The following is a 12,015-nucleotide window of genomic DNA, read 5'->3' on the forward strand; positions in this document are numbered from 1 at the left end:
TAAGTGTGTATATGTGTTTCTCGTTCCTGGTAAACCTGAGGAAGCCTTGATGCTAAGCTAAGAGTTAATCCTCTTTGTGTCGCCCAGAATGTGTTGGCAGACTGTCTTGCTCTGTGAGGTCCCTTGGCTGCTGTCTGTCTGTCGCTCTGTCTCCACCGTTGCCTGACTCTCCTTGCTGACTGGCTTTTGCGCAGGCCTCCTTCCTCTCTCCAGGCTTGTATTTCTCAATGGGTTTCGCTGCAGGTCATAGCTGTTCTGTGGAAGCTGAACTTTCATGTGTCAGTGCCCCTTCTCATCGCGATCATTAGTGTCTGATTTACGGGGTGTCAGTGTTCTCACACAGTACATTTTGTCAGACCTTGGCCTATTTATTTTTGGTTGGGAAAAGGTGGCACCTCAAACAATGCCCCACTGAGATGCGCTCATCCTGAGACCTTGAGGGGCTTCCATCCATGAATTGGTGGACTGTTAAAAAATAACAGTAAGGACAACGGGGCAGGAGGATTCCCGTTACAAATCTGTCAAGGCATAGCGGAAAAAACTGGCTCTCGCAACAGGAAGGCTGTCTGCGAGGGGGAGGATAATTCTGGCGCACAAGCTAAAGGCCAGGTCCAACTGCCAACTCCTTCCCCCCAACCAGGGCCGCAGTGGGCATGACGGCCATCACACAACATGATGCAAAATTAGACTGCCAATTGCTAACTCAAGCACACTGGAACAGAATTCTTTAAATGACTTCCACTCAGTCATTCTGATTTCTTACATTTATTTACATTGGGTTAAATATTTGCTTAGCAGATTCCCTGATCGAAAGTGCATTACTTTTTTTTTGGTGTCTTGCAAATATGTATAATAGGATATTTACTGACCCTATTAATGTTAAGTACCTTGTTAATTTTAGTAAAATTTGAACTTAATTAGTTACAGTGCATGTTTTTGTTAAACAGTAGTTCAGCCACCACACTGCAGCCCAGTGAACTCCGTCAATGATTCACACAACAAAATGGCCACCCCGATTAAAAGCAGCCTTGCTTTATGGCTTACTTTATTTCTACCAGGCTACAAATGTTAAGCTTTCCACAGAGATGTCCTGGAGACTGCAGTGTTGCGCCAGTGGTTTTACAGCAACAACTGCCCTCAGCAGCGGGGATGCAGTGGCCAGATATCTACATCCAGCTTTTTTTTCAGCCTTTTCCTCTCTGTGGAGAACATCTCCCAAACCCTCCCTCGAAGGTTGCATGAAGTTTCCAGCCAAACCTGCCTGAATGGAGAGGCTGACAGCTCTGTCTCAGACTGGCGCGAGTAGAGGAATCTCTTCCCACTGACAACCACTCCTCCTCCTGACATGTCCCTGTTGCTAAGCAACATTAAACACCAGTAAACACAGGGGAAGGTAAACCACAGCAAATTTAAAAAAGAGAGAGAACTGGTTAGGCTTTTTAGATAGAAAATATGGGTTTGGTAATTCTAATGGACAATCTTGGAAACCTTGCTAGGTGACAAGAGAAAAACAAAACAGAAATGGCAAAACGAAGTTTTTTTTTTTTTTTCTTTTTCTTTTTCTTTGTTTTCTCTGCCATAGAACCTTCCTGTAGCTTAGATTAGCAAGTGTCAATTCCATCGGAACTTCTGGGAAGCTTGGGTGATTAGGGAATTGGAAAAGGCCACTGTTAGCCAGTGCCTTTGAAAATATATATATTTACACACAAGTTTCCACCATCCTAAGCCTGCTCGTTGTCAGCAGTGCCAGTGTCACGCCACAGTTATGATTTGCACCTCCTGTGGAACTTTCCCTGGTTTTTAAGATGGAAAAGCTCCTCTGTACATGGTGTAGGGGCTTGCTCAGGATTTATGAAAGCCTTGAGGATATGGAAAACGGGGAGCCGTTTGGAAATTCGCTCGTGGTTGTCTTCCATGTGGAGAGGAGCTCCCCGTACGTGTGTTTGTGCTTTTACGCGCGAGCGGGGACAGCGCTGCGGCCTGCCCTCTCAGCGTGTCGCGGTGGTTTTCTCATCACGGTCATTAAAGCAAGGGATAAATTTCCACCACCTAGGACACAACCTTGTGCAGGCCCTACGGCAACCATTACGGCTGTTTCCGGGGCTTGCGGGCGCACTCTGCGGCAGCCCCCTTTTCTTTTCGATCGCATAATGATTTAGTTGCCGGCATTGATTAAAGCTGTAATGTGCGAGCGGCAGATTAAGGAGGTGTTTACCAGCGCGGGCACCGGCACCGCGTGCTTTGTGGATTGACGCCCTCGTGAGCGAAGCGCCGCCAGCAGATCCCAGAGCCTCTCGCGGCGTGTTGGACGGCCTGCAGACGGAACGGCGGGGGGAAAAAGAGAGAGAGAGCAAAGAGCGAAGGACGGGCCCTGGCTCCAGAACTGAGCGGGATCGGACGGAGCTGGCGCGCCACGTGTGCGTGTGTTCGCTTCCCGCTTTGGTGGGCCACAGCTGGTGCGTAGGAAAGCTGCAGGTCTGATTAAAAGGTCACGCTGAAGCGAGAGAGAAAGAGAGAGAGAGAGAGAGAAGGAAAGACAGAGAGCTGTGGAGTTTGGGAAGGATAAAGATGTATGCATGAGTGAGTTATGTCGGAGACTCAGGCTCGCCTCAGAGGGGATACAGGGCTAGTCAGAAAGCTACCCCCCACCACTTGTTTTGTGGCTTCTCCCCGGGATCATTAGAGGCGACTTCTCTCCTCTGTGGTGCTGCCAGCATGTCATTAGCAAGACAGCATTCCGGCAGAGACGTCCACGGACGCATGACATCAGCTCCCTCACCCTGTGACAGCCCCCGTCCGGAGCCGGCAAAGTGTCTCCACATCTGAGGGAAGGAGGGAAATGCTGATAGGAAAAGGGGGTTGTTGCTCTTGAGTTGGGGCGCTGACAGACCGTGAATCACCGCGCTGGGCTTGGTGGAGCAGCAGGAGATGCGGCGCAGTAGATGCTGGCCCATTTTCACAGATCGTGTTCCCGTCTTTTTCCATTCTGGACTCAAATTAATATGCCTCCGGGGATACAGTATGAAGCCGCTGTTTCCCTCACAGCCCTCTACCTCCATTACTCCAGGTGGGGTTTTTATAGCCAATGGCAGAAAACCTAAGGCTGTTGGGCTGATAGCACGCCTTCTAGTTATTTTCTTGTATTCTGACATATGCATATATTCAAATATAACAACTACCATGAGCATAAGGAAGACTCTGCTAGGTCCATTATGTACAGTTACAAAGGAGAGTGTACCTTATGTCATACTGGTGTAGAGAAAACGGGAGCAGTGCGTCATTTCTTTCTGCCAGTTCTTCGCCTGCAGCCCACGCAACCCTCGGGTCTGCAGTTGTGGCCCTCGCTCACGTTCGGGTCTCCCACTCCGCAGTACGGCGCTGGAGCGCGGCCACCTTCATTTGCACGTCGTAATGTCAGGAGGGGTGCGATGTGACGTGTCCTCCAACGCATGTGCTGTCAGAGCCACCTGCTGTTTTTCCCACTCCGGGGCCGGAGTGGCCGCCGCTCCTCGCCACACTGCGCGGAGGAGCTGCAGGGGCCTCGCTGAGACGCCACAGCGCCAGAAGGCTGGCCGAAGGACTTGACTGCCCGGTCAGAGTGGTGCTCGGCCTTCTGGGAAATGCAGTTCAGTTCAAGATAGACTGAAAGAGAGAGATTATCATTGTTTTTCCGAGAGCAAGACAGACAAACTTTTTTTTATTTGGATGGAGCCAGATCCGGTTTTCGAGCCCGAGAACACTACACCCACCCGCTCAACTCAAAAAGCAAGCCCATTGGTTGCTGATCACTGCTTTATGAAACTGTTTGGACCGTGAAGGGATGGTGTCCGTCCAGCTTTCCTCTAACAGACTCTGGGAGCTGAAAGTCGGATCCCACGAGCAGCATGAATGGCACATGACATGTGGCCGTCAGCTTGGAGCGGGGCCTCGCGGGCCAGATGGCCTGTCCCACACGGCTCTGTCGTTTGCAGATGTCAGATGATGTGCTGTCAAAGAGCCGCCTCTCCCCGCCCGACCTTTCCGAGACTCCCACTGGGGCCAAAAAACAACAGCGCATATTAAAGCAGCCCCCCTGGTGTGTGCCCACCTCCATCTGTATGTAGTTTGGAGTCTTTTAACGTTGAATTGATGTGTTCGGGCAGTGGCACGCTATGCAGAGATCGCCCGTCGGCTTTTCAACCAAAGGAAATTAAGGAGATTTGGGAGGAAGGAGACTTTCAAGTGCCGTAAATGCTCAGGGGAGACACACCCAGTCTGGATGCATCATGGAACACAATGTCAGCCATATAAGTCATTGCTGCATTTGAAATGACTAAATTTAAAAAGTTTATATTTTCAAGGGTATTATTAATATATTAATGGACTGAACCTGGGGGTACATTGCACATTAAAATTAATCCAATATATAATGTTTTTTATCCACATTTAATAAATCTTGGCCAAGCCTTTATTAAATTAATAAAACTAGTTTTGAATTACTTATATGGCTTTTTTTTTTTTCGAAATGCTGATGAATGTTTACATTGACTTGGTGTACGAACATAATGTATGTTCTGTACCAAGAAGCTCTAATCAGGGTAGGTAATTTGTCTCTTCTCCTCTCCTCCATGGGATCATGTTAGTGTGGATGTATTTAAGGGGCAGTCTGTCAATTATCTGGGAACATTTCAAAACACGCTGAAAAAAATAAAGACACTTAACTGAATGGAATCTGCATTAGCAACAGGACACTGTAATTATTATGTCAGTGCTGCAGGGCTGATGAAATACTCGACTGCCCTGTTCTTAGCCTGGTAATCATTCTTATCAGATGGAGGATGAGCCTGTAATGGAAGAATCTCAGATATTTTCATGCAGCAGGGTACAGAGTATGATCACCGGTCTCATAGACTAACAGTGAATGTCCTGTTTATTCCTGTGGGAGAGGCATTGTGGGAATGGCCCAGTTTTCCTTAACCGTCAAATGACCAATTACAGGCTAGAGGGGTAAAATAACTATCACACATTTATCATGGAAGTCTCCTGATAATAAGGATTTCTTGGAGTTAATAGTCTGCAAAACTTATTTAGCAGGAAAGTACTGGCTCTCCTGGGTTTTTCATATCTGTTGGTGAGGCAGAGTAAAAAGATGTCTCAGAATAGAACTAAAAAGTTTTCTCCTACCGCTAATTTTAATTTTCAAAAGGCATAAAAGTGTAATGAACAAACTGGGATAACTTTGTCCAAGGCTAGGGTTGCTTCTCATGACGGTATTTCAACCCTATTTAAACCATCTGTGTTAGACTTTGATGTCCAAATAAGGCATCCCAAAAGCGTGGACTAAAGGCTAAATCCCTATGATTTCTATGTCTTGACCTGTTTCTCTTTTTGTCTGTTAAGCCAAATTTCCACTCCTTTTAAGTACCTTTTGGTTTTCTCATGTATCACTGTTCAAATATACACACATTCACAGAAACATCACGCATAAATACACAAACACACACACACACAACAAGTATGCGTGCACAGCACTCTCTCTGTAGCTGTGTGCGTGCGTGCGTGCGTGCGTGTGTGTGTGTGAGAGAGAGAGCCTGTGAAACATTCTGGTGCTTTGTCTATTTTTTGGTATTCTCTGTGCGTTGGAAAAGCTAAGGACGGAACACAACTCCCAAGAGCATCGAAGAGGTGTAAATGGTGTGACCCGCCATATTAATGCCATTTGAAATGTATCTTTAATACCATCTAATAAAATCTGTCCAAGAAAGAGACTGTACACAAAGAACAGGTATACATGGTGCAGCTGAAGTAATGATCTCCCTTTTAATGCAATTGCTTTCGTGGCATTGACAAAACAGTTGTTTACAGGGGAGAAATGGAGGTGGCTATCGATCTGTGGAGTCACCACAGGACTATCAGTGCAGTATCCAACAGGATTTGGGTCCCACTTGTTGTTGCCTTTGAAATAAAACTGCACCTTGAAACTCTTTTCTTTGCTTGAGGCTTTGTTTGTGCGCAACGGCTCAATATGTTGTAATTTAAGAAGTGGTTTCCTGGGGAACACTGAGCTTGAATATCCAGATAAATGGTTGCTAATGGCTTGGGTCCCTTTGATTGTACAGTAGGATCTACCCTCTCATGACCCATCACTGTAAAATGTTCATTTTGTTCTCAGCCCATAGATAATTTTGATTTTATTCCAAACAAATTGCTTCTTTCAACGCTGTAAGAGGTGTATTTCATTTTACCTGTGTATGGACATATACCTGTACCCACAAAAGAAAATCAGTCTAGCCATGTCTGTTCATCTTCAATACCCTGTCTGCTTTCCCTTTTATAGTTGGTGACAAGGTTCCTGCGGATATAAGGATCACCTCTATAAAATCAACAACTCTACGAGTGGACCAGTCCATTCTAACAGGTAAGGGGGTGTGAGATTTTCCAAACCACTTGTTCCATTTGTAGTGTGATGTGGATGTCCAAATAGGGTAATGAAAGCGTTTGCCCTTGACCAGTGTTGTTAGTTGTGTTAGTTGTGTTAAGGGAAAGACACAATTTGTCTTTCAGGCAGTTATCATTTGTTCTTTGGCTGGCATTCTGCGTAAGCGCTTGGTCCTTCAAATGAACACATCCACTCTAATACAATCTGATAGTGATCAAGGTTGCCAGTTATATAAGAGACTTACAGCCTCATTGAGAGGCGGATGGCGTGCTGATGCAAACTTCATGTTGGCTGACATTGACAGTCCTCCTCTCTAAGTCCGTCTTTCGGTGGCTCCCATAGGTGCAAAATGGCGACTCGCAATTAAGTCTCCCAAATAGAAAATACACAGGAAATGTGCCCTCTTTCCCTTTGCTCAGTGGGCCCACTCCCCTAATATTCCACTTTGGCTGACCCCATCTCTCCAGTCGCGGTTCCCGTTTGCAGCAGTGACGTCGGCCCGTCCTTTTCTCTCTGTGAATGGTTGGGTGTCAGTGAATTATCTGTCTAGCCTTCTGCTCTGTTTGCTTTGACCTTGTGCACAGTGGGGACTTTGCTCACTCCTGCCAGAAGGCCGATGTTTCTCAGCCCTGGAAATGCCCCTCTGTAGCTCGGAGTGGACTTCCAGCTGTCCCATCTCACTGTGGTGAAGGGATTAGTATGCTTTACAGTATATCTGTTCCAGTATGAAGAAAAGAAATAGCAAGGCCAATATGAAGGCATTTTGTCAGAACTGCAGCATGTGTTGGGGTCAGCCTTTGAGGCCTACATCCTCAGACACCTGTAATCTCAGATGGGGCATGGAGTTGGACTCACCATTGAAAATCTACCAAAAATGTTATTCAGAAGGATAATAGAATATAATCTGGTATCTCCTGGCCAAAAGCATCTGTTTCGTGTAACCTAATGATCCCCTGTTCTGCTGCACATTTATAATTCACTTTTCAAACCCTAAAAGGCCCAAATACAGAAACACGCCTTTTTAAAAACTGTTGGCCACACAGCCTGAGATCATGATTAACTGGATCTTGTCAGAGCTGCTTCCCAGGATGTGCAGGTCTTTCACACAGGGATCAATAGGTCCTGTGGAAATGCATGTGCAAGCCTAATTATAGATTCTTCTGGAATGCAATGAGGAACAAGGAGGGAAGGGGTGATGTCATGTTCCAGATGTTTGTTTGTCTCTGATTGTAGGGGAGTCTGTGTCCGTCATCAAACACACAGACCCTGTACCTGACCCTAGGGCTGTCAATCAAGACAAGAAAAACATGCTATTTTCGGTAAGTATTTTTTTCAGCTTCCCTCCGGTTCCGTTTAGATTTCTGAGGTCTCCTGCATTCATAAAGTTGAGGAATTCAGACTCCAAACTATGCTGAATAACAATTGGGACTTTTTTTTAGAGTGGTACATTTTTATGGCTCATAAAATTATTTGAGTGGTGTGTTGCGGGTTCTGTGCCACTCTGTCAGTTTGAAATACTCATTTTGAGTGCGAGACGCTCTGACGAGCAGATGTTTTATGCACTGTAGAAACAGTGTACTGAGTTGGGTGGTGTTCGTTTTGTCATATCCAATCTACCTCATTGTTTGAACTGCGTTCAAGAACAGACCAATTCGCAAGGTGGTAACTATGGAGTATCATTAAACTCTTATATCTGATGCTTGATGTAAGTGCTGCCATTATAACCATGTGGTCATTTAGTGGAACTAAACCAATAACATTTATATTATGCACTTACGTATTTTTGAAAAGGCACTAAGGGCCCTTTTCTGGAAACTTACCAGTAATTTACTGTACAGTTGTGAGTTCATAATATAACATAATATACTTGGAGGATGAAATTAATGTGAAGGCAGTCTGGAAATTCTCAGTTCAAAAATAAAGGTTCAAAATTAAACCTCAAGAAAATGCTTCGATGTGAAAGGCTGGTTTATATGTGCCTACTTATTCCAGCCATATGATTTCCTTGAGTTTTACTGTTTGCTTGTTTGTTTTTTCATAGAATAGTCACATGATTTGAATAGGACAGCCTTGTTATGGATGTTGAGCAACAGTCCGTGCTAGCGTGACTGAGCTGATCTCATTGGTTGTCTCTAGTGCAGCTGAGCTAACGTTATTGGCTGCTTCCATCTTTTTCCCAGGGCACCAACATCGCTGCAGGCAAGGCCATCGGGGTGGTGGTGTGCACCGGCGTCAACACCGAAATCGGCAAGATCCGCAACCAGATGGCGGGCACCGAGCAGGACAAGACGCCCCTGCAGCAGAAGCTGGATGAGTTCGGGCAGCAGCTGTCCAAGGTGATCTCGCTCATCTGCGTGGCCGTGTGGGTCATCAACATCGGCCACTTCAACGACCCCGTCCACGGCGGCTCCTGGGTGCGTGGCGCCATCTACTACTTCAAGATCGCCGTGGCGCTGGCCGTGGCCGCCATCCCTGAGGGGCTGCCCGCCGTCATCACCACCTGCCTGGCGCTGGGCACTCGCCGCATGGCCAAGAAGAACGCCATCGTCCGCAGCCTGCCCTCCGTCGAGACGCTGGGCTGCACCTCCGTCATCTGCTCCGACAAGACCGGCACCCTAACCACCAACCAGATGTCCGTGTGCAGGGTGAGTGAGCTTGTGCAGCGCGCTGCTCAAAGCAGCCCTTTCAGTCCTCTCTGTTTGCCCCTCATCCTTTAATTTGACATACCATATTTAAGCAAATATTTCATCTGTGCTTATGATGACAGCAGATTGCTTGTGTCAGTTACGCAGCATTTTCCTTTAATCTTTGCAACTGCCAAGGAGTAAGGAGTGAATTAGCTGCATGTTGTGAGATTTTGTTTAGCTGGATAGTGGTGTGCGAATTGGGGTGAGAGGAAAAGTTGGTAGGTATAGTTCGTTGATGGGTTTTCAGTGCGACGCTGAAATTGCCCTGATATGTTTCTAATTACGAAACTGATTTCCGCCACTCATGTGGGACAGAGCCATGTCAACAATTTAGTGTTGCTATGGAATGAGGTTCTGGAAAGAGCAGATTAACTGAAATGGAAATTCTCTGAGGTTATGTAATGTTTACGTTTCACGAGAAGGACTTTGATGCTGCTTTTCATCAATGGACTTGGACGCGTTACCAAAGTACATTTGCGTTCCTCGCTCATTAAGCTTTTAAGCTGGTAGGAAAACACATTCACAAGTCAAAGGTGACATGTTTCAAGAGATGAGATGACTTTAATTCTCAAAGTAGCCAGCTGCTATCATTGCTGGCCCATTAAGCCTTACCCTGTAGGTTTTCTGCAGACACACACAGACACACACACACACACACACACACACACACACACACACAGGTTTTACTTGTCTGATTCCCATGTTGCTTACCCTTTTCGAGCAGTGTGTCCCCTAACCTTCACTTCCCTTACACACCTTGGAATTTTGTGCCCATTCAACAGAGGAAATGCCAGACCCTTGATAAAAAGAAAAACGTGTTTGTCTTGGCTCTCCTGGCCCCTGAAGCAGGATCTCAGGGCTGGCCTGGCACCCAGAACACACTCACCTTAGTTAACCCTTTTGTATCCCGTTTGAAATGACATTGTTGGTCTTGCAGACCTCTGAGTGTTGTTGACATGAAGCTCTTCCATACTTCTCTAATTTTAGTCACACTGTAGTGTGTTGCTTTCCTCTTTCCACGCACCGCGCACTCTCCTGTCTGATTGGTGGAAACGCCCCATGTGTTACTCTAACCTACAAAACGAGTTTAACGCTGATTGCTTCATGTCAGGACGTGACTCAGCCTGATGTTTGATGTTAACTTCACAGGCAATCACACTTGAGGCCTGCACAAATCCTCCTTTCAGGAAGGCATGGAACGCCACCTACCCGGTCATAACCCCCCAAAACACACACACACACACTCTCCCTCCCTGAAGTCTGCTTATGGCCAGCATGTTGGTATATCTCTTTTGCTGTGTAATGGCTGATCTCAGGGTTTCAGTGTGTTGGACTGCACTCAGCTTGCCTGTTGCAACAGGTAGACATGTGGGCTAAGGACAGCTCCCCAGTTGCCCCTTTGCATCAAAAGCAATTGCTTAACATCTCTGGCCTATCTGGTTCTGGTGACTTCCTCAACGGCCCAGGCAGTTGGAATGCAAAAGCACTGTGAACTAATGATGTGCATATTATTATAATTACCAAGTTGACCAGATACAGCTTATTTGCTTGGCAGTCAGCCTTATCCAAGCAAATGTATGTATTGTATTATGTATTTATTACTGAAGCATTAGCTCCTTACTGACTGTGCAATGGTCTGCCTTTGAACTGACTGGAAGCTTGGCCTCGTTCCTTAACCACTACACCAAAGTGTTGTCTACTGTGTACACTCAACATGTAGCACATACTCTGACCCATGTTCTAAAACGTATTCCTTGTACGTATTCCTGGATTCCATATTTTACCTAACATACCTGAATGTTACCTCATGGTTGTGTTCCTCAATAATGCATCCAGTGTGCCGTACAGACTGCTGTGGCCTCTGTAAAATCCCCTCCACAGTTGCATGCACACACATTATGCTTAGCAGAATAATGCCTGCAGGCCTAACACATGGCCTCCTGCTTCCTGAATGGCTATTTAATGAACCCCTCATTTTCTATTGCCATAACCATCATCACTGCTGTCTGTTAGCATGCCTTTGACCTCAAAGCCTATTGATCATGGAAAGAACACTCTTTTAAAGCATTGATCTTTTTAATCTGTTGAGGCAGTTGTTAGGCTCTTCAGTTTTTGTTTTTGTTTTTTTGTTGTTGTTTTTTAATTTTGGAACTTGCAGTTGCTGCTTGTGATTTGCGGGATAATCTGATTTGCTTTATGGAAAAAACATTATTTTCCAGCATGTATCTGACCTTGTTTTTTTCCCCTTTGCTGCATTGTCTGCAGGCTTCTTTTACTGTGATATGATTTGGTTCACTTGGATTGTTCCTCTTTCCTTAGGGTCACTGTCATCTTTTTCTGGAAAAAGATCAGTATCTTTCTGCATGTCATCAAAAAGGTCAAATCAAGAATATTAATAAAAAAACAGTGCAGGGATTATTGCCATAAGATACAGATGTGTGCTCATATGTGAGGTCATGAGCCTATAATTGCTATGCATCTTAATGAAAGTGGTATGTTTTCCCTGCTAAATGACCTTCTCTTGGCACACTGTGGCATACTAACATGAACTTAATTGTTTTTCTAAACGCAATTTGGCAATAGGCTCAAATTCTGCACTGAACCTGACTGTACATACCACATATTGCAGTTGTGTGTGTGTGTGTGTGTGTGTGTGTGTGTGTCTGTGTGTGCGTGTGGGTGTGTGTGAGAGAGAAGAGCAGGCACACAACAGGAGAGCTATGCTGTTTGTCAGGTATTCTGGCCTGCCTGGGATAAAGGGGATGTTTTGCTCACAGGCAGAGTCGTTCAGAGTGGCTATCTCGCCCTAATCAGGCTGTGAAAGCAGCATTAGGCAGTCTGGTGATGTGGGGACGGATCCGAGGGTTTGTAAATGTTTAACCTTGGGGAGTTCCCTCCCGGGGATCTGTT

The 12,015-nt window shown here is 45.8% G+C and overlaps 1 protein-coding gene across 2 annotated transcripts in view; it reads left to right on the top strand.

The window, feature by feature from the left end:
• atp2a3 (ATPase sarcoplasmic/endoplasmic reticulum Ca2+ transporting 3) overlaps positions 1 to 12,015 on the top strand; it is a 63,282-nt gene that overhangs the window by 29,586 nt on the left and 21,681 nt on the right. For both annotated transcript variants that reach the window (XM_036523247.1, XM_036523246.1), the window contains exons 6-8: positions 6,317 to 6,397; positions 7,652 to 7,737; positions 8,599 to 9,063. In XM_036523247.1, the coding sequence (XP_036379140.1) occupies positions 6,317 to 6,397; positions 7,652 to 7,737; positions 8,599 to 9,063 (632 nt within the window). The remainder of the gene's footprint in view (positions 1 to 6,316; positions 6,398 to 7,651; positions 7,738 to 8,598; positions 9,064 to 12,015) is intronic.

Source organism: Megalops cyprinoides, chromosome 3 (assembly GCF_013368585.1).
Source record: "Megalops cyprinoides isolate fMegCyp1 chromosome 3, fMegCyp1.pri, whole genome shotgun sequence".
NCBI classification, from domain to species: Eukaryota; Metazoa; Chordata; class Actinopteri; order Elopiformes; family Megalopidae; genus Megalops; species Megalops cyprinoides.